The sequence below is a fragment of the Pagrus major genome, chromosome 14 (genome assembly GCF_040436345.1).
Source record: "Pagrus major chromosome 14, Pma_NU_1.0".
NCBI lineage: Eukaryota > Metazoa > Chordata > Actinopteri > Spariformes > Sparidae > Pagrus > Pagrus major.
This window is the reverse complement of record NC_133228.1, coordinates 13,952,270-13,975,383: the sequence shown is the minus strand read 5'-3', so window position 1 is coordinate 13,975,383 and position 23,114 is coordinate 13,952,270. Positions and strand designations below refer to the sequence as shown.

At 41.7% G+C, this 23,114-nt stretch overlaps 1 protein-coding gene across 2 annotated transcripts in view; it reads right to left on the bottom strand.

Annotated features, from left to right (window-relative positions):
* grm8a (glutamate receptor, metabotropic 8a) overlaps positions 1–23,114 on the bottom strand; it is a 159,137-nt gene that overhangs the window by 5,967 nt on the left and 130,056 nt on the right. For both annotated transcript variants that reach the window (XM_073480535.1, XM_073480534.1), the window contains exons 9-10: positions 21,804–22,225; positions 20,166–20,532 (exon numbers count right to left, since the gene is read on the bottom strand). In XM_073480535.1, coding sequence (XP_073336636.1) covers positions 20,166–20,532; positions 21,804–22,225 — 789 coding nt within the window. The remainder of the gene's footprint in view (positions 1–20,165; positions 20,533–21,803; positions 22,226–23,114) is intronic.

Below are 23,114 nucleotides of genomic sequence, written 5' to 3'. Positions count from 1 at the left end.
CTAATTTCTCAGCAAAACCTGACTAGACCACAAAAATAGGAAGCGTTCAACAAAAACACACAAATCTAATTAACTGATACTTTAATAGGCTAGTTGAGAATACCTGAATGCCCCATTTTCTCCTTAGATTATTCAGACTACATTTATCAGATGACTTTTGTTACTAGTTACTTTGCAAATTTCATTAAAGCCAAGGAGGTGCATTGTAAATTTACCGGCAATCATATTTTTAAAAAAAACAAACAAAATCTGATAATTGGTCAGCCCAATGCATACAGTCTACATACATGTAAATATATGCATAATTTACCTGTACTTGTACATCTGATACTTAATGGTCCAATTTCTAAGACTTGATTATTGAGTCTTGTTCCCATCTTGTTAAATACTCACACATTGGGATGATCAGCCTGCCACAAACCTATAGCGTCAGTATTTCATGAGTTGGGAGTGAAACTCAATAATCAACTATCTTACAAATTGGACCTTTATGTGTAGTTCTAAGTGCTGTATCGTATGCAACTGGACTTGTTTCAGTTTCTCGAAGACGTTCCACCTCTCGTCCAAAAAGCTTCTTCAGTTCTAACGAACTGGAGGGGAGTTGCAGGCTTTAAACCCTGTGTGGGTGTGTCCTTGAGGTCTCGTGTGAACTCTCTGTGTGTGTGCACATTTGCACTCATGAGTTAGCAGGACTTAAACCCTACGATGGGCCATCAACCCCAACCCTTCCCTCACCCTTAATCTAAACCTAATTCTACCCTAAACAATAAGAAAAGGCTACATACTTCTATATAACTTTAAAACTGTTTTTATGACCTCTTCTTCCTCTTCCCTGTGTCCTTGGACACTGCATTATGTAAAGCTCCTTGAATTGCTCCTGTGGATGAAATGTGCCATATATAAATAAAGTAGCCTTACCTTGCCTAATCCCGAGTCTTAACCCTCAAACATCAATCTCAAGGTCTTAAACTTGGTCCTCGCAAATAGAGAGTAAAAAAGAACACACACACATGCCTCTGGGCGTGAGTTGATAACATTGACAGTTGCCAAAGGGAACGGGGACTGCACAGCCAATAAACTGGAGGCAAACTGGCACACACACACACAAACACATGCACACCCCATAGACATCCCAAGAAAACTCATTTAAGTATGTAAGTAAGTTTTGTTGTATTTACTAAATATATACCTTTCGTTGACCATGCTCACAGTATACAGACAGTATATATGAGCTTTACATGTAAATGACTTGGCTGAAATTCCTGTGGTAGCATCACAGGGTGGGTCGGCTGGGGTTAAAGAGCCCTGTCTGCAGCTCCCCTACAGGCTTTGATAGAGGCTTAAACTCCACTTGCAATCCACCCACTTTCACCTCAACCACAACATCACACACACAAACACACACACATGGACACAAAGCAGTTGTAGTTTGAGACAGATAAGCAATTACGCAAGAGGAAATAAGATCATGAGAGAGAGAGAGAGAGAGATGCGAGAGAGAATGAGGATTCAGTTTGCCATATTGTTTCTTTCTCATATTCCCTGCCAACAAATTGCACTCAATTGAATTGTACTGATACAGGGATCAGTGAGTGGTTGTATCAGAGAGGAACAGATGGAGTGTTTTCAGTAGGAGAGACGAAAGATATTGGAGAAAAGAGTGAAAATGGAATGACCTGGAGAAAAAAAAAAAGCATGAATAACAGTGTAAATGACAGGAAAGGAGAGATTCCCTTAAGCAGTGAACTTGCTCTTATCTAACCAGCAGCGCGCCTGCTGATAGACGCTTCCATTACATCTAGCCTTCAGTCCAAAGTTGTGGCCTCCAGCTGTTATTTACCCAAAGAGACACATACAGGCACGCACTGAAGACTGAAACTGTCCTCCTCCACCCCTGCTGTCCACCGCTGATAATGGCTAAAAATGTGTGCATCGGGAAGAGGGCTCTATTATCCCAAAAGTCACACTCGGAAAGCAGACGATTAGCTACGGATGGCTGCACACAATGTGTTCCCTCAAGGTTTAAAACATTTACAGACGGAGGCTCTCCGGTCCGTGATAGGGAGAGATTTAAGAAGAGGAACAGAGGGGTGGAGTGATGGCTGATGTGCTTTTAACACCTGAGCAGAGAGAAAAGGGGATGGAGGAGGGGGGGACTGGAAAAAATAGAAAGAGAAAGAAAAATGCACTCTAGATTCTGTGGACAAATACTTGGCCGAGCGTGGTGCTTACTTTTATTCTTGTGGTTAAAGAAAGTGATGCTTTTGCTAAAATGTTGGTCAGCGTCAGTGAGTGATATTGCCCAAATTGACTCAGCAGTGCTGATTATGGAGGAGTGCTTTTATTGTCCTCTCAAGGGTACTCAGTTTAAAATATGCTTATCTAAGGATTTTCGTTTTCAGCGCCTTGTTATTTCCCAATTAGTGGTAAAAGGATAGTTCCACTGCTGTTTAACACAGATCGGTAAAACTTTGTGATAACCGTCACTAATAAACGGTCAATTTATAGTTAATTACTAATTACTTCACTGTAAACAACCAATAAAATGCCTAAAATGCCCAGAAGGTTTATCAGTTGCAACTTTACAGTAAAGAATTGCTTCATAAATGGTTTATAAAGCATTTCATTGGACTTGTTTCACTTGTTCCATTTCATCAATTGTTAACAGTGAAATAACTGTTAACTAATGTGTAATTAACAATTCATGATCACACACATCGTTGGTTCCCTTAGTCCCAGTAGGCCACAATCATCAGGATCTTCTGGGTCAAAGGGATTGCGAATGAAGATTTGAAGAATTACAAACAAACCTTTTTTCCCCCCCTTTACCAGGATGAATGATGGCAGTTAACATTTCTGAACACTGCTGATTAAGATTTTTGTATCTGTCATATGTACCATACCATCTATCAAACGTGTCATATCACATTCACATTACATGTTTCTTACATGACTTTCATATCGGCAGCTGGAGGGGATGGTGGTGAAGTTACAGGCAGGAAGGCTACCAAGCCAGTGACTGCAGTTCAAGACTGTGTTTCACCATTTGTAACGTGATATTTTTAAGGAGACCTTAGGTGTTTTTGACAAGACTTTAAGACATCTCCAGCCACGTTTGTGGCACCCAAAACAGGTAAATTAAGCCAAAACATTATGTTTTCCTAACCCTAACGAAGTGGCTTTTGTGCCTAAACCTAAACAGAGCATAAGCACACCGTTGAGATGAAAAGTTTCATTATATCTATGGTTTGCAGAAACATTCATTGCCAGCATTTATTATGGCAATTGGGTTGGGATCGGAGCCTGCGGGTGGAGCAGAGGAGTGTGACCTCCAGATACAGGTGGATGTGAGAGGTCGTTTTTTTTCTAGATGCAGCAGCATAAAAACAGCAAGACATATGGGTTTGATGCCAAATCCATTTTTTTCACAGGGAAATATGAGCACCATCTTATCTGACAGTGCATTGCAGTTTAATGTAAGTCACTGAATCGCTGTATAAGAATGCAATTCCCGGGAGACATGTCTGATCCCTTGAGACAGACAGATTGATAGTTAGGCTACCCATCAGTGAGTTAAGTGCGAAGAGAGCAGTCTTCTCTTCACAGCAGATAGCTGAAGCATGACAGCTTTCGTGGACTGCCATTCTGGATCGGCTTGGCTGTGCTATAGATACAGCTTGTGAACACTACATCAGAAGCAGATTAACTAAATTACACCTATCTTCTTCTGCAGACACTGCAATTTCCACAGAGAAGGAGGAAATATACGACAAGTGCACATTAAGTTTAAGCCCTAAAACATATGACGTATAAATGAAGAATGGCATTGTCATGGAGCACATCTAGCGGGCGCCTCGCCCTTTCAAAATAAAAGGGCGCTAGAACCTCTAGAAGTAGAACTTGATCACTGCTTTAAAAACCTGGTTGTAGGGAATATACTGAGCCGCACACACACACTCGAACACAAATCCTGACCTCTTATGGTTGATGAACCAAGACACGAAACACTCTGAGTCATTACACTGCTCCTCTGATTTATTGCAACCTCTTTCATATGTACCACTGAGTGAGAATAAGGGGTGGTGAAATCAAAGAGCTGTGGCCAGCAACATGGCCAACGTAGCCAACAGCAAGAGGGAGGGGGAGACAGACAGATACAGAGAGACAGAACGAGAGAGACAGATGGTGCTTCATTGTGGGTAAGTGGGATTGAGAACAAATAAGTGGAAGTAAAAAAAAAGGAAGCAGGTGAACAAGGAAGAAGAAAGAAAGCGGACGAAGAGAAAGACATAATGATGACAAAGCAGTGAAGAAGGACCGTGACTGAACTGAGGAACAAAGTCCTGCAGCTTTGATGAAATAAGTTAATTTTTTCACACAGGAGACTTATACTGAAACTCACAGGTGTTCAACTTCACTGTGTTAAACCCATCAACCAGATTTTTGTTGTGTTGCCAGGGAGATGAGTAGTTGCCTGTTGTCATTTGTTGGCATTGCTGTGCACAGTGTGGCATTTTTGATAAAGTATTTAAGGCAAAACCAAATTCAGAAGCATTTAGTTGTTGATAGAAGTGTCAATATGTTACAGTAAACCTCTATGCTACCTTTGAAACCAACATATGCATTCTCTGTTGTAGTTCCCGAGATTGGTCTTAAGACCGGTCCTGAGACCACTTTTTGATGTTCTCATCTCGGACTCAACTGCATTTTTACTCTGTCTTTTACTCGATATTTCAGATCAATTTGAAGACTTCCTATGGTTTGCACGTTCCATATTTGAACATTAGTGTGTCATGCAGCATGGGACTTGCACTGGTCTTGGCCTTGACTTGGTTTCAACCCCTAAAATTCTTCATCTTGTCTCGGTCTTGATACACTCTGGTCTTGGTAATGACGTGGTCTTGGTTGAGGTGGTCTTCTCTACAACACTGCCCAACGATACCTTTTTGGTACTTTACTCTCTCGAAATTTGAGGTTCATTGGAGGAAACTGGTTGAAAGAAGTCTCACAGCTGAAGAATATCTGCCCCTCACTTGTAAAGTGTTGTAATGAATGGCTGTGCGTTTGCATAAAGATGAACTCATGTTCAACTCTCTGCTGCGGCAGAGTCGCTGGGATCTCGTGCCAGACATCACTCCTATCTCCTTATGTCTCCCAGCTCTCATTTAGAATAAATGACTACTGGCAGCTTTGTTTCATGTCCCGAGTCAGCCAACGGTCAGAGAGAAAAAGAGACTGGGAACAAGAAAAAACACTGGGGTGAGAAAGCATTGTGTATGAGTTTCATTCCCCAAAACGTCTTGTATCTTCCCAATCGCTTCATCATTTCCTTGCCTCATCTCTGCCCCACACTTCAAACTACCTTGTATTTCACCCTGAAATGTTTTCTTCCACCCCCACCCCTACTTCTTTTTTATGTCTGCCTATTTGTCTTCTCGAAACTCTTTCTGATTTAATCTTGTTGCCTTCTTCTTGACTTTCTTTCTTTGCCCAATTTCTTTGTTTTTTTCTTTCCATCTCAGCTCTGCTCAGTTAACATGCAATCGTCTGTGCATTGATAACCAGCTGAAGTGTCCTGGATTGGTTCCTGTCCTGACCGAACCATTTTACAAGCAAGGTGACTTTAAAGACTGCCTGAGGGTCCTAAACTAACTTCACAGTACCATTTAGGTTTGTGCCAAAATCTCCTCTGTGCATGACACCTCCTGTTTCCATCCACTCACACCACGGGGCCACTCATCTGTTTAATCACCTGAGCCATGGGAGGGTAAGGATTTTTATTTATTAATGAGAGCATGACCAAACCAGATTTGCCACTTCTGAAAATGAAAAATCTTTTCTGTCTTTTTAAAATGATTTTTTTCATGACAGTCTTAGCTTCAGTGTGTTTTGATATAGACCAACTAATCACAGCAGTTCACAAATAATTGTAACTTTGCGCAACATATTTCGTTTTCACATAGCTTGAAAAAGTTAGTAAGTCAGTAATTTTGGATCCATAATAAGAAGCAGTGTGTCTACTTCATATATTCTGAAAAGGTGGACTTCTTAGATACGAGACATTAGTGGATGTTAAAAATATGTGTTTTTGGACAAATTCTGTTCTTTGTCCCAGTAACAAAGCAACAGCAACAAAAGGTTAAACTAAATGACAGTTAGCAGGATTGTTAGCATGGAGAGCTTATTTTTCTCTTTAATAAAACTCTTCACATGAACCAATCCAAAGAACAAAAGGCTGGTACAGAGAAAACAGAAAGAAGCACAGAGCGCTACTGTGGCTGACTTAAGGAAGCTGTAGTTTGGCTCGATCAGAAGGCTAAAGAGGTGCTGCCAACAAAAAAAAAACTTCTACTGCACTGAGAGGAAAATAGATCCTTTGTTTTTTCAACCTGTGTTTAATTTCACATTAACTGAAGCTCTCCTCGTCTGCAACTTTCAATAGGCAGTAAAATGCATCAGCACTCGTACAGTCATAAGCTGCTTAGCAATACAGCTGTAGTAACAAGGACAACAACAGACTGCTGAGAACTGAAATCTTTGCATTTAGCCACGCCAGATTCACATTTTTTAATGCCTTAGTGATTAGTTCACTCTGAGAATAATAAGATACCTTTTTGTTCCATTCAAAAGGAAATGCATCTAATACCAATCTACAAAAAACATTACTTGCATTCGAGAAGTCACAATTAAGTATCACTTAACTAATTAATTCAGACTTATTTAAATCCTTTTGAAGCACAAATGTTCCGCTGAAGAAAATGTATTAAGTGCACTTCTTTTGTCAATATTTCTGTTTAAGATATTGCACTGCAATTATGCAATTGACTAAATCCATATATTATGGGCTGTGAACAGTTTCTTTTTCACTGAATCCAGCTGCTTTAAATAGATGTATGCCAACCCCCTTAAAAACTGGTAGTGAAGAAAAATACTCATAGTTAGAAGGTCCTAAAATAACTTCAAAACCATTAGTTCATGGCTACAGTGGGACATAACTTGACAAAAGTCACACCAATTACATCAGTGTTTTTTTTTTTTCTCAAAAGGGTGGGATCTACCAGCTAATTTTTTTCTCAAAGAATAGTGGAGGAGGTGTTTTTTTTTTAAATCTTAAGCATGAAACAGTTTCTTTTGTAGCTTTTTAGTCTCAAAATGTGCTTTATTCAGAGCTTGTTAAATCCTCAAGTTGCACATCTCCAGACGCCTATCACACACATTTTTCCAACACAGTGCTGTGATGAAAAGCTCTGACACAGGATTCTCCACCATGATATTTTAACTTTGTGTCAGTGCAGCTTAATTGGGCCCAAGCGTGGTCACTTCTTGTCCACAAGTGCCTCATTACTTTCAACAAAACTGCACTTAGAAATATTTTCCTCCATCGAATCCATACTGGTCTGAGGTTTGTGTTTCATAAGAGAGGGCACAGGGTATATTTTGTTACGTCTGTGTTTGCTCTGCCGCAGCTTGTTAGTGTGCCTTTTATTGACTTGCAGATCTGTGCGAGGTTCCGCCAGTATTCTGAAGTCAAACAAATTCTGAGTCGTGCACAGAGGTTTCATTGTAATGCATACTGAGAGGGTGGCCCTCTCAAAAGCTCGCTCTCCCTTTTTCTCTCTCTCCTAACTGACATGATTGTGGCCCCGCTGTGCACAGCTCCAGCCAATTAAAATGCCCAGCAAGGACTTTACATGGGGCATCATCAGTCAGCAGACTGCCGTCCAAGTCGCAGGGAAAAAATCGTGTCACACCTTGAGCATGTAAAATGGGATTAACTGTATGCCAGCTCCTCTGTTATGGATGTTAAATTGGAATTTCTCCACAGCTGACACTGTGCAATCTTGACAGAAATTGAGCTGGAAATGATACAAAAACACTTTCCCACAGTAGCACTGAGTTGCTACGCAGTCCCAACCCTCTTTTGTAATTCTAATGACATTCATCCAAGAAAAAGAAATCAAGGAACTATAATGATGGTTTGTTATTTGTTGAGTTTATTAAGGGAACACATGAGTGCTCCTCATCTTTTAATTATGTTTTGTTGAAAACAGAACACTAACTCCTCTTAATCAACGCTGTTTTGAATTTGAAGTAAATGTCAACAGTTCCCCCTTTGCCTTACAGAGTCATCAACATATTGTCGTCTTGATAGTTTCCTTAATCATGCACTCATCAGTGTTCACAGAAATACTGTGCGTGCGTTGCTACACTGCCATGCTAATTATCGCTAATTGTGAGGAAGGTGATCAGTGTTGTTAGAGTTCACACTTCAAAAAGAACTAGCTCAAAGTTCACTTCACTCAGATAAAAATGAATTTAGCACACACTCGTTCACAATTTGAATTATGAACAAAGTTCACAGTCCAATCAAATTGATTTGTTCACGTTAATTTCTTAGATTTTTTTAAATGAGCGGCTCTGAGCTGTTTTTACAAAGGCTCTCAGCTGCTCCCAGACTTACAGTAGTTTCATTAAAAATTCAGCACCGTGTAAAGCTATAGTTCATTACTGTAATCATAGATCGATTTGCTTCAGGTTACAGCGAAGTTATAGTTAGCGTAGTTGTATGCGGGAGGGGGCACCATCGCGCAAAAAGGGCACTGAAAGGGAACCCTAGAGGGCACTATATTATGTTTTATCTATACCATGGGGGCATCCAAGAGCACTGCGCCAAGTCCGCCAGTGACAGCAAGATAAGTAGAGCTCTGTTATTTTGTTACAGTGTATTCTAAGTTGCCGTATAGTCAAATTTATAGTGTGAACCTTAAATGTACTCTACAGTAAAGCTCTGACAGCTATATGACAAATTAGGCAGACTGCTGTAGTGATTTTATTTGCATACTGGAGTAAGATAGAGGGAAATGTTAAATGTAACAAGCTGACATCATTTTTCGTTGCTTTTTCTGCCTCGGTTAGTTAGTGCCTCTTTGACAGTCTTCTCAGGTATAACAGTCTCTCTCTACAAGTGGTGCTGATGCCCATATGTTAGCAGTAACTCAAATCACACACACACACTGATGCAGCTGCTACTCTGATAGACACATACTGTATATGAAGTTGTGTATGTGCAGTCACATAAATGTTCTAACACACTCACCACACCACACTTCTTGTACCTCCACTCTTTCCTTTGGGTACTCACATACAAACTACTAATAGCATGCCCTTTGTTCCAGTGGTTTAACACTTAATGAGGGACGACACTCACATACCCCTGAGACACTGAAGTTCAAGTGATCTGGAAGCACCGGCTGGAATAAGAACTCAAACATCGTGGCACTACCCCAGAACTCTTTGTTGACCGGACTATTTATTCCTGATTCCTGATCTGAATGCTTCCTGTCATGTTGAACTGGACACCAGGTCGTTGCATTTGTACAGCAACGGCTTGAAAGGCAACAAAGTTTGAATTTGAAAAAGTGTATATCTCGGAAGAAGTTAAAGACTTCCAACACAACTGCTTACTCAGCTGTTTTGCCTTTGTTGAAGTCTTTGATTATCCATTTATGATTTGTTTGTTTTATTGTGCTGTGTCATGCAGTCTGTCTCTCTACAGTGTGACACATGAGGGATGAAGACATGTCACCTTAGGCAGAGGTGGAAAATAAACAGAAAATACAACAGCATAAATGATGTTTGTTATTTGAGTGTGGTAAAAGAGATGTAAGAGTGATGGAGATGACTGCCGCAGCGACTCCTGAAAGAAAATTTTTGTGCAGAAGTTTGGATTTATACTGTTCTTTGCCTGTCGCTATTGCTCCCTCGAGAAGAGTTTCTGAGTGCGTGTGCACGTAAGCGTACTCAAATGTGTGTGTCTGTGACGGCAGCGCGTGCATGTGTATATGCAAGTGTGTGACTGCGAGCGTCTCAGTGTGAGGTCCCCCCTTGGGCGGCCCCCTATCCTTCAACATCTCCCTGTTTGATGTCAGGATCTGACACTTGCTGTCTGTCGCTCCTTATTTTCAGCCAAACGACCAAATCCCACTAGAACCCTGCAAAAGATTGTGAAAACCTATTCCTTCAAAAATGAATGAAAGCTTTTTTTTCCCCCCCTCACACAGCCCTGTTGAAGATAATCACCCCAAGGATTGGTAAACTCTGTCAGAATAAAGACGACATGACGTCTAAATCCAGCAGAGGAAAGAAACATCGTTCGGACGTGATGTGCTTTCTGTACGTGATCTGTTGATCCCTGTTCATGGAGGTTATGAGCTTATGTGTGGGAATATCAATTCCCTGGTTTTTTACCTTGACTGTAAAAAATAAAGCTCTCTCTCTCTCTCTCTCTCTCTCTCTCTCTCTCTCTCTCTCTATATATATATATATATATATATATATATATATATATATATATATATATATATATATATATATGTTTTATTTCAACTTAAAACAAGAAAGTTTTGAGTTTAGATCTTTTTTTTTTTGGATAAAGCACAATATCACAATCACAATTGGCCTAAGACATACATTACATATTCTGTGTTTCCATTTAAATGCTCACATGGTCTCAATACAACTTTTTATTGGAGTTGTCTGAGTAGAAGCGTCTTGTTAATGTAATCAGCAGTACTTAGTGTATCGCAAATTCAAACAATCGCGGCATTACTTTCAACAGCTTGCAATTTTGTTGTTAATTTTCCCACAAGATGGTTAAATTGAAAGAATGATCATACTTTGTTTTTTGGGGTTTTTTTTTGCATATCATCACATCATCCCTGCTTTGGGCACAGTACTCTACTTGAGAGACAACACTCAACCTGACAGGTTTGATTCGCGGCAATGTGCCCTCAAAATGCATAATCCTCTGCGCAGACTCCAGTCTACTGAATACCAACATCTGCTAAGGTAAAAAAATTCTAGTTCAGATGTTATACAATTAGCAGGCAGCATTTGGGTATTTTTACCGTTAGCATTTGATGAGTGCTACACTACTACAACTTCTCAACTGATTACCTATTTACATGTTTGGTGGTCGTTCTGAGATGTTTTGCATATTAATCTTTAAGATCTCTAGCTATTTACTCTTATTAAAACATAGTGGACACTACAATTATGTGAACTGTTGAAGTTCCAATGAGGTCATGATCGATGGTGTTTTTTTTCACATATGTCTTGCTCTATATCCTATATATGCCAGTATCAGGCCCAACAATGGCAAGGAGATATATCTAATGATACTTTAGATTTTGAATTGTTGATGACCTCATTTTTAGGTCTGAGAAAATTGATAAAAATGTATATAGCCAGATTTGAAATCTCACTGGCTACATGATGTGTCAGTCACCTGGTGGCTTGTGTGTAAGTGGCTCAGGAAAGAGGGAAGGGAATAGAGAGTGGGTCTCCTGTCTCTGTGATCACTCATTGGCTGTTGTAGGCCCCAGGGCGGGCATAGACGCTCCTGTCTGGCATCCTCAATTGCAGTTCCTCGCTATTTCATCACCATTTATGCATGGGATACTGTGTTTTGCACTGAATATTTCACTGGATCTACTGTACATCTGGGAATAAGAGACAACAGTTTTTGTTGGATTTTGATTCACTGCTGAAACACCCAGACGACTCATCCTCGAGTTGCCAAAATTTCAGCTCCGCTTTTTTGTGTTTGTTCATTCGTTGATTGTACCTGTCTGATGTGAGTTTATCTTGAAACAGTTTGTATGAATCAAATCACAAGAAGCAATGAAAAAAAATGAGTTTAAAGGTAGAATGAGTAGGACTTTCCTAAAAACACAATGTATAGACTGAGACAAAAATAATCCCTCTCGATCATCACCTATGACATAGTAGCGTTCTTTGTATCTGCAGACACCCTGCCTCTGCCTATATATATATATATATATATATATATATATATATATATATATATATATATATAATTATTCTATGTTCAGACTATTTGTAAGCATCAACCTTTAGTTAGAAGGGGTGTAGCCCAAGCCAATAACATTGCAAATGGTGTAAGAGCATAAGCATGTGTCCAAGAGAAACTGTTGAGGAGGGACCAACTTTGAATGTTGTGTTTATAAACCGACAAATCCCTCTCATTCTGCCTTTATTTATCTGGTTTTATAGACTTTATAGACAGTGACACGAGCTGCAGCTGAATCATCCAGTGGCCAGTCAAAGTACAAATGGAAACAAATTGAGCGTTACAACAAACCCTGCAATGCAATCTCCCCAAGGCATTTGTGTAGCATGCTTGGGATGGCTGTGTGTGTGTGCGTGTGTGACAGAGTCTGTCTGATGCGCTTTCTAAACGCTCATGACCCCACAGCTTTGGCCAATCTCTCCAACTGTTAAACGATTCAGACATTTGTCTCCGTTTCCCTTCTTTCTCTTCATCCCTCTTTCTTTTTGTATCTCTGAGTAATATGATTTTACTTTTCCTCATCTTTGATCCCTCTCTCTTGAATATTAGCTCGACTCTCTTCCTCCATCTTTAGTGTTTGATGGTTGTGCAAATCCCACCCTCCTCACTTTCTGTCTGCTAGCAGTCGTTGACGTCGCATCATTCTGCACTCCCACACGCTCTGATTCACTCTCTCTTTGCTGCCTTTTTTCCCTTGTACGTCCACTCTTCCTGCCTCCTTTTCGTTTCTTCTAACTCCCTTTTCTTCCAGCCTGCCTCTCACCTCCTCTGTCTCCCTCTACCTATTCAGATTACTGGAGATTGATCACCGTCGGTTACTCCCGGTAAGGATCTGGGCGGTCACTGGCTCTCCACCAGGACCACAGTCACAGTCATAAATCTGTCTGAGGACAGCGAGCCGCGACACTGTGTGTAAATGTGTGTGTGTGTTGTGAGCAGAAACCGATTTGTGAGGCAGGTATATGGATTGTGCGTGTTCTTTATATACTCCTGAGGACCAAACGCAATCACAGGGAGACAAAAAAAAATGGATAAAGTTACTCAAAGTGAAGACATTTGCCATTCTTCACTTGTTAAAGGGGGCATTTTGAGGTCAGGACACATGGGTCTCTCTTTGGTCGAAGGTTGGACGCTTGTGCGTGTCCGCGTGGGAGGATGGGTGAGTGTGAGAGATGGTGAATGTGTCGCAGATAATTTGAATGGGAGGCCTTGAGAGACACAGGTGCGTATGAATAGCAGCTTCAGTGACTACACCTGTGGATTCAATCTGTTCAGACCACGCAGCTCTGTCCTCCCAATAACACACTGCAGAATTCAGTACTAGGTTGCTAGCATAACCAATTCAGAAGTGCACTTAACCGTTACAGATCAGCTATGTTAGTAAAAACTACAAAGAAATATGAATTTGTGTTTTTTACAGGTACTCAAGATCATTTCAATAACCGTCAGCAAATTGCAATCTAGGCATACAGGTCACTCACAGAGGGTCAAAATTCCAATTATGATATCATTAATTAATCAATAATAATTATAATATTTGTGATTCACTTCTGGGGAACATTGTGAACTAAGGGCTCGTGTATTTTGCATTCAGTTTTGCTCCAAATTTGGAGCTGACGTTTGTCACTCTAGTTGGAGTAGATGAGAGCTGCAGAGGTTCTTCACGATAGTGAAAAGTATCATTACATAGAAGGTAAAGGTAAAAGGAGAAAATCATTCATTTCTTTGGACTTCTTGCATTCAAATATGTGGATATTGTCGGGAGACGCCACTGCAGGAATGGCGACTACTTCGGGTACTTCACCAGATTAATGTGTAAACATGGCTCTCACTAAGCTATTTTGTCTGCCAGCAGGCAAGAAATCTCACAAAATGTACCATTTATTAATGGTGATTATTAGAAAATGTCACCTCCAGTTCATATGTGACAGTATTTTCTGTTCATATGTTAAAATTTGATGTAAAAATGTGTAAATTCAAATGTATATGTGACATGAACATGTCAGATTTTAGTGAGCATTTCTTCTGGATGGGCTGGATTTTAAAGGTGCATGACTTAAAAATCTCTCAGCAGCAGATATCAATTAATATATAAGCGGAACTAATGAAGAGAAAACTCACTAAAATACGTCTCTGCAAAAGAACAAACATACTGAAAACACACATACTGTGAAAAATGACACTCGTTCTCAAGCACACACACACACACACAGCGAGTGGGTTTGTGGGTAGCAGCGGGGCGGTTGATTCTTCCTCTGTTGGAGGCAGGAGATAACAAGCTGACCATATTTAAGACATCTGGAGAACAGGAAAAGGTGGCTCACGGGGAGAAAGAAGGAGAGATATAGATGAAGAGACAGAGAGAGGGGAGAAAGGAAAGAAAGAAAAGAGAAAGACAGGTCTTCTGTCTGTAGTGTCAGGCGGAGGAATGATGAGGCTGACACAGAGAGAGATAGCTGGAGAGAGGATGAACCCTGTGGTTAGGGCTTTACAACAAGCAGAGAGGCAGAGGGGAAGCGTGCGCACACGCGTGCGCACACACACACACACACACACACAACCTTTCCCATTTCTGCAGGGTGCGGCAGAAGCTGTTTGGAGCCAGCAGCCTCTGCATGGTAGCATGACCTATTTCGAAACAATGCTTCCCTCGTCGGTGATGGTTAAGAATCCTTCTCTTGCTCTTTCTCGATTTATCTCTCACATTCTTATTCTGTGTCTCGCTGTCTGCCCGCATGTCCCCTATCTCTCGCTGCAACTTTCCCTTTCGATTTACATCTCCCTCGTTTCGCGTTTCTCCTCCTCTGTCTGTTTTGGGGTTTTTTCCCCTCCTCTCCTCTTCCCTGCCCACCGTGACTCAGAGCTGTGTTGAGCATTCAGAGGAGAGGAGAGCAGTGTGAGGCACAGGACAGGAGCGCTAGGGGAGGGAGAAAACAAAGAACAGGCTGTGGAAGGGACCAAACAAAAGTACATGGGAGGGAGAGAGAAGCAAAGTGAAGATGAGTGGGTGAGGACAGAAGTCTTTATTTGACATACTTACAGAGAACAGAAAGAGTTTTAGGTCTCCATGTGATATACTAGTATGCTAGGGTTTCATTCAACCATGAAGCTATGAGGAAATGTTGGATTTCTTTAGGTTGAAGGTTATGCACCAATTCCTTGTTGTAAGAGCACAGACTGTACCTTCCAACAGGCTTTCCATTCTATTCTGCTGGACTGTGACTCCTCTGGTGATCTTACTGTATCAAACAGTAATGTATTAAAACTGACCCAGGAAGAGGCAACTATAGATGCTGTTTCAACTCCTCAAAGGTGGATTATAGTACCCTGAACACATACTGGTCACATATCTGACAAGAGCACAGACCGAAGGAACAATCACAAAACATCTAACTGCAAGAACAATGAGTCAAAGAGAAGATGATCGTAGAAGTTCATTGGGAATCTTAACAGAAGGTCTTTTCCAGAGCTTTCAACCACTTCATGGTGCACACCTTCACATCTTTGCCGGTACACTCAAAAGACAGGACCAACCCCAGAGAGGACAACATTTCTAAATAACTCTATATTGGTGAATGGCCCTTGACAAGAGACTTAATGAAGAGCAGAAGCAGACAAGTTCAGCTGGCTGTGGACACCAGACCAAAACTGGTCACAGCACTGACTGGCTCATGCTTCACTCTCTCTCTGAGCTCATAACCACAATCTGAAACGTATCTTTCTGAGTCGATCTGTTTCTGTTTACGAACGTAACTACAGTGATTGCGTATTCGGGCCGGAGCGCTGCCAAAAATATGGTTGAACCACACAGAACTGTGCCAAAACACCGTCCACACACTGCCGGGGGGCCGTGGCTACCGCTCGGCTCCTTCTCTGCTTTCACTACTCAGCCTGTGTAGACGTGGGATCAATCTCATTTCCAATTTTTATCCTTACCCCTCATTTTAGAGTGCCCCCTTGCCCGTGAGAAGAGAGTTACAAGGGGTAGTGGTTGAAATCTCCTCCTGTGAAACGAGACAACCCTTGTAGTTAATAGCGTTCATGTGAACAGACAGGCATTTATCTGATGGAGATAGAAAAGCGTGGATGCTTGCAATTCATTCAGAAGTTCATGCTATCAATCAAGTCAAAAAGAACACCGCTTCATTACTTGGCCATTAGCAATACTTCATAGTACTAATTTTAGCAACTTGTGCTTCTGCCCTGCCAGCCTGCACTGATATTAGAGGAGCAGTACCAACAGCAGCAACTTCACTACAGGACTTTAGTTACATTTCAGGCGACATGTGTTGTTAAAGGGGGGATGCAGCATTGAAATATGTTAAAATGTGCATCATGCCCAAATCAACAATAACAATGTAGTGTTAGCTTGCTGGCTTGTTGGTTACCAAGACATCAGGAATCCAGTAGCATTGTTTTATGCTTGTTATAAAGAAAAGGAACATAATACATTGAAATGACAGAAAGTTCCCAAAGCCCTCAGTTTGAAGTGTGCCTCTGACAACCTCCACTAAATGTTAGGGGCAAGGGGCGTATCTGGATTGGGCCATAGCGTCAGACTTTAAAATGGGGGATTGAAATGTCTGGAAAGAAGCTAGGCAAAATTTGAAACGCTCCCCACGGAGACATGTTTAACCATAGTGACCCTGACAAGAAGCACTAAGGCACATATGGATGAAGATTCAGCCCCCCTCCAGTGTGTTTTGGTATTTTTATGATATTTCACATTTTTCTGGGTCCTTTCCAGGCTAAGTTGATGATGCCAAATATGTTTTCACTTAATTTCGTGCTGAAAGTCACATAATATAAGCTGTTGCCAATATGGAATAATGACATATGACTATAGTAGAATCTGGGAGTCATATGACATCCAGTGTGGCATCTTTAAGAAACAGGGGCAGTGCGTAGTGTGTGAGTGGTTAAGCAAGAGAAGGAAAGATAGCTATGGAGGGGGGGGCTTTGACCTCAAAGGACATCAGATGTTCTGCAGTAGGTGTGCTCATGCTTAGTATCTAAGAGGGACTATCGGGAGTTGTGCTACAGTATGGTACACAAATTAATGCAGCAGTTTATTAAATGGTATTAGACCACTGACAATACTGAAGAATGATGAAGGAGAGCATGATGGCCATTTGATGACAAAGTTAATCATAATGCGAGTCATGTTGTCATCTAACCTCCCACTAACTTCACGTAGCCCCTTCCCTTTCTCTCCCGTCAGAAACCAAACCTATGCCCTCGGCGGAGCTCTCCTCATTAAAGCCCCATCAGCGAGTCACATCATTACCTGTTTATTCCTTTCACTCGTCTCTCTCCTCCCTCTCCTCTGCTCTCTCTGTAAGCCAGCCAGCTGCCGCACACTCCAGAGGATATTCCAATTAGAAACAACATACACAGACACACAAGTGTGCACTGGTGGATATTCCAATTAAACACAACACGCCAGACAAACACACTCCAACGCAAACACACAAGAAGTCGCCGGTGGACGTTCTAATTAGCCGAACAAACATGGCGTGGACGCTGCTCAGCTCGACCAGTAAGACGCTTCAGCACGTCAGATAACGAACACACACACACACACATGCATGCACACACGGATACACTCATATAAAGTCATAGAAACACACTCAAACAACTTCTGCAGCCACGCAGAATGCATGCCTGAACACACCCTGAAGTGCTATGATGACTGGGGAACGTGAACACTAATAATAATAATTTTAAAAAAACTTCACTAAAGTCACTATAAACTTCCTGCATCAGTAACCACTCCAAAACATCCCAGCTTTTTGAGGATTCTCAAAAAATAAATAAATAAATAAAAGGGAGCGAAAGGCAAAAAAACTATGAAACATCCAGCAAGAGTATGATTTCCCTGATGTGTGATTAGACGCGATCACTTTGATGTCAGCTCTTTGCAATGCGACAGAGGCGGGCGCCCGCCTTGAAAGGAAAATGGGCTGAGACGCAACGAGAGGGAGAAATGAAAATTGCCTGAATGACACTCCAAAACAGGGCGGACTATAAGAGTCATGTAGAGGAGGATGACACAGTGGGACAGAATATTGATATTTGACATTGTGTGGAGCAACTGGCGTGCACTCTCAAGGACACACTTTGTTTGTTGCCGAACATCAATGTGATTAATTTCTTTCCATAGCAGCTTTGGATTCGTATCTCGGCAGTGAATGTGTATGTTTACGTGCATATCATGTTATAAGTCAAGGCTGTGAATGATGCAGTGCTATCCATCTGCTCAGCACCACCACTGCTTATCTTCCCACTGTATGTGCACATCTACAGTACACGACGGTTTAGCACTGTGATGTACAACCTGTGACATGTGCATTCAAAGACCAGCCATGAGTCTCAATGACTGAGTGTTTAAGTGTTCTATTGTTAAAACCAGATCAGTCACGCGATCACGAAATGGAATCAATAAACAGCTGCTGCTTTAGCTCAGGCTAAGATAGTGGTTTACTATGTGTGTATTGTTATGAATCAGATTAGCTGTGTGAGTGTGGTATGTTCATGACTCCTTAACCATCTGATTCAAAGTGGCAAGGTGAAAGGACGCCTATTTTTAATGTTGTCACATAATCAGTCCATCACTTACATACCTGTTCACTGTTTTCACAAAGACAGCCTCCTAAAATCAACTGATAGCTACTTGTGACTCCTCATCATTATGGCAGTGATTTTTCCTTCTTAGATTGTTTTATTTGAAGGATTTAGAGGCCTGAGGGAAGTGAATACACCCAGCATCAAAACACAAAATTCTTGTACTATATCCTTGTTTATCCATTTTATCATTTGTAGATGATGTTAGCCCCCGGCTGTCTGTAGCAATCAATGCTATTTGCACCTTGGGTGATGTAGGTAACATAGCAAATAGTTTTTGGTGCCTAAATTGATCCAAATTACGAAAACTGAACATAATAATTATAAAAAGAAAAAATAAACTTTACTAAAATAATAAGTCAACTAAGTCTAAAGATAATAATATTGATTCCAGGTTTCAGGCAGGAGATGAAGCTAAGTTTACTTCGTGAAAGTCCTGCGTCTGACCCATTCATCCACCATGGCCTCATCCCTAACCTTGCCCAACTGCTGCTGCCTTCATTGGTTGGGTTGGTTAGGTTTGGGCATGAGAAGTGAGATCGGTTAGAGATGGAGTGAGAATATCAGGCCACTAGAGAGCTGATCGAGCCGGCTAACTTCTGGTTTAGCATCAGGCTATCTTGAATGGGGATAAAATAATTTAATCATGCAGCTCTTCTAGACTTTCCAAATTTTATTGGATACAAACAGATACTCCATTGGGTTTTTTTACCCTTATCGTTTAATTTGCAACCTCTTTGGCAATGTCTGGGAGCCACTGCCCTCAGGGATTCAAGTATGTTTATGTGTGAATATGGTTGCCAATAAACAACAATGCACATGCAGATAAAGCACTGTGCATTCATACCGAGCCTATCCGAATCCTATAAAAAGGGCTTCCCACACACACACGGACGCACACCACCTTGTGAAAGTTACATCGCTCTCACATCATAAAGCCATCAATAATTGACAAAAGGTAGGAGGAATAAGCTCGACAGTACAACCCTCTAAAAGCCTGGACCATGGATCCAGTCAATCAGCTAGACAGAAAATCCTCTTGTACTCACGGAGGATTGTCGGGAGATTTTAGACTCAAAGACATTAGTATAGCTTCAATTGAAACACATATCTATCTCTCAGTGCCAAGAGATGCTGTTTTGATCTCCAAAAAAGTTGTCAGGGGATGAAAGGGAGAGGAGACTTCATGGCATAGCAATACATGCAAATTTATGACTCAAAAAGGTGATTCCAAAACTTAATAATGCTGCAAAACGGTCTCAGGAGAGCAGAAAGCCCATAATGCACACCATCACCACCCACTTGTCAGCAAATTGTTCTTATAAAAGATATTTCACACAAATACACATACATATCAGTATCACACAAGCACACATACGCACACACATATGTGAAACACACAAATCCATCTTTCCTGCAGACTGCGATGTCTCTAAGGAAAATTGCTTTAAATCCCAAACAGGTCATACACAGGGTAATCCAACAGATAGACGCATCGTCTCATCCTCTCTGCAGACACAGCAATCCTTAAGATGATGAGGATGAAGTACAGACATATGTAATATACTCACACTCTCTGTAGACTGCAGTTTACAAAGAAAGTGTTACAAGCAGCAGTTTAAGTATGGTAGCAGGTTAGATATATAGTGGGATTGACACACGAACATACCCTCTCTGCAGACTGCGACGTGCCAAAGAAGATGGGTATGAACGCCAGCCAGATGATGCAGGTGGTGTACATGGTAAATCCGATGGGCTTGGCTTCATTGAAGGTTTCAGGCACGCCTCGCGTCTTGATGGCGTAAACCGTGCACGTCACCATCAGCAGGATGGAGTAACCCAGGGAGCAAATGAGGGACAGGTCCGAGATGTCGCACTTGAGGACGCCGCGCGCCGCCAAGGGATCCTGGGTCCGCTGCTCGCCGTAATCCACGACCGTGTGGGGAGGGTCCACCGCGAACCAGACGAAGACCCCGAGCAGCTGGACGGAGATGAGCGAGAAGGTGATCACGAGCTGGGAGGCTGGAGAGATGAACCTGGGGAGGAGAGGATTGTTTTTAGCTAATAAAAGCTCAGAGATCCTTGACCATCATCCTGAAAACAAAGCTGTTTTCCATTGCATTTACAAGGTTAATCAAGTTTTCTACTCAACATTGGTATTATATTTAAGGGACAGTTGACCTCAAAATACCTATTTTTCATTTCACCTGTAGTGCTGTTTATCCATCTAGATTGTTTTGGTGTGAGTTGCTGAGTTTTGGAAATAACGCCCTTCCCTTGAATGTAATTGAACTTGATGGCAGTTGGGATGTTAGCTAGCTTAGTTATCATAGCCTGTTTGATTTCCTCAAGCCACTTCAGATATCTCTATGCCACAAAAACAATCTACATGGATAAACAGTGTTACAGGCAAGAGTAAAAATACGTATTTTGGATTTTTGGGTGAACTGTCCCTTTAAATTCCTATACAGTCAGCCATACACGCTCCCACCAACGTACATTCCCAGAAGAGTTGGAGGGAGATCTAGGAAAAGGTAATGATAGGATTTCAGGGTGGAGAAAGAGGAGCAGTTTCAGTAGCCCATAGCGCTGGGTAGAGGAAATGTAATGATCATCCAGGATGCCAGGGAGATAAAATGGGGGCAAATAATACCAGAAAACAAAAGCTAGATTTTCACTCACACCCTTTGTGAAGAAACAACCTGCTCACTCAAGCTCCCAGGCTCAAAGGAGGCTTACTGCCAGACAACCTGAATGCACAACACACACTGAACCCTCTCTTCAGACAGTCACTGTACGTATGTATGCCCTCGCCTCTATTATGTTGCAGTAGTTGTTGAGTGTATTCACTGTAATTTGCTTGCTAAATGCTAAATCATTTAGTATTTCCTAGAAAACAAGCTAGAAATATGGAAATCCTAATTATCATAAAATAGCAGTGCAACAACGGTAACTCTTACAGCTGGATGGTGCTGAAGAAAAAAAACAAAAAACAGATGACCATCTGGGTAGCAGGGACATGAACCAGAGTATTATTAAATACTGCATTAACATTTTAGCCACTTCGCTCTCGCGGAGTCACTCACACTGAGTGCAAACAGTACAATAGGTGAGTGTGAGTTCATGACTCTCATAAATAATGGATGAAAAATAAATGATGAATAATGATTGCAAGCAGCTCAGTAAGGAAGAAGTGGAGGTTAGGTCTTCCTGTGAGTACACACTTACAGCGACCTTTTATTGCTACTACACTCATCGAAACCTACGCGCACTGAACCCACAGGGGACCGACAGGCAGTTTGTGTACCTGGGTGCCGTTACAGACTTCTTCCCTTGCTCAAAGATGCGGTGTATCCTGTTGGTCTTGGTGAGCAGCGCCGCGTAGCTGAAACACATCCCCAGGCCCAGGAAAATCCTCCTGAACGAGCACACTCCCACGTCGGGCGTCGCGATCATCAGGAACGTGATGGCGTAGCACAGGAAGATTCCTGTCAGCAGCACGTAGCTCATCTCACGCCCCGATGCTCGCACGATGGGCGTGTCGTTGTACCGGACGAAGGTGACGATGACGAAAGAGGTGGCGATGATCCCCAGCATGGAGATGAAGACGGGGACGACGGCCCAGGGGGAGTGCCACTCCAGCTTGATGATCGGGATGGGGACGCAGCCGGTGCGGTTGGTATCGGGTCGCATCTCGTATGGACACAGCTCACATGTGAACTCTGATGCCTGCGAAGAGACAGTTAAGATTTTGTCAAGAGCTTTAAAGGTCTAACTTTGTCTTTAAACGAGCCCTGAGGACTTCGTAAAAGGTTGTGATGTCACAAATAAACAGTCACCGCCCTCAGCCACGCCCCAGCACAGCTGTGGTTGCAAATACATGGGCACAGACAATGCTAAAACAAGGTGAGTGGAGCCTGCTCAGGCCTGATAGAGCTGACCAATCAGAGCCAACTGGGCTTTTTGGGAGGGGGGCCTTAAAGAGACTGGAGCTAAAAATGTCGCGTTCAGACAGAGGGTGAATAGAGGTACTGCAGCAGTGGACAGTAAAAGATGAAAATTAAAGCATGAAAACAATAAACAGCTCATTTACAGGCTCAGTGTAATGTGGGACCTTTAAGCCGTATATTGATCAAGCTAATTTCTTCCTCTCATAAGATCCATTAAGGAGTATTAACTGTGAACTTGGACTGTAATAACAAAGACGAGTTGTCAATTTTATGGTCAAGCAGTGCTTTGGGCCTCAGACTTTTTCAATAGCATCCAAATGATTAGTGATGCTTTCAGTAACTCAGCTTTCTTTCGGTTGTTTGAAAAATGTTTTCGAGACAGATGGAGTCAACGGAAATAGAGCCACATATCGAAAAAGAAGTCAAGTCAAATCTAGCGAGGGCCAGCTGAAGGCAAATCTGGAAGGGCCAAGTGGCAATCCGATTTATGTCTGCAAATCAATTTGCATAAGTGCAGTTAAATAACATTTTAAAACCCAAACTCTGAATAGAAGTGTGGTTAATCTGTATATAGCTCCAACATTAATGCAATTATGCTATAAATCCCCAATGCGTTCATTCAAAGACATGTCAACAGCTGATTAATTTACCAGGCAGTCGAGGCACAA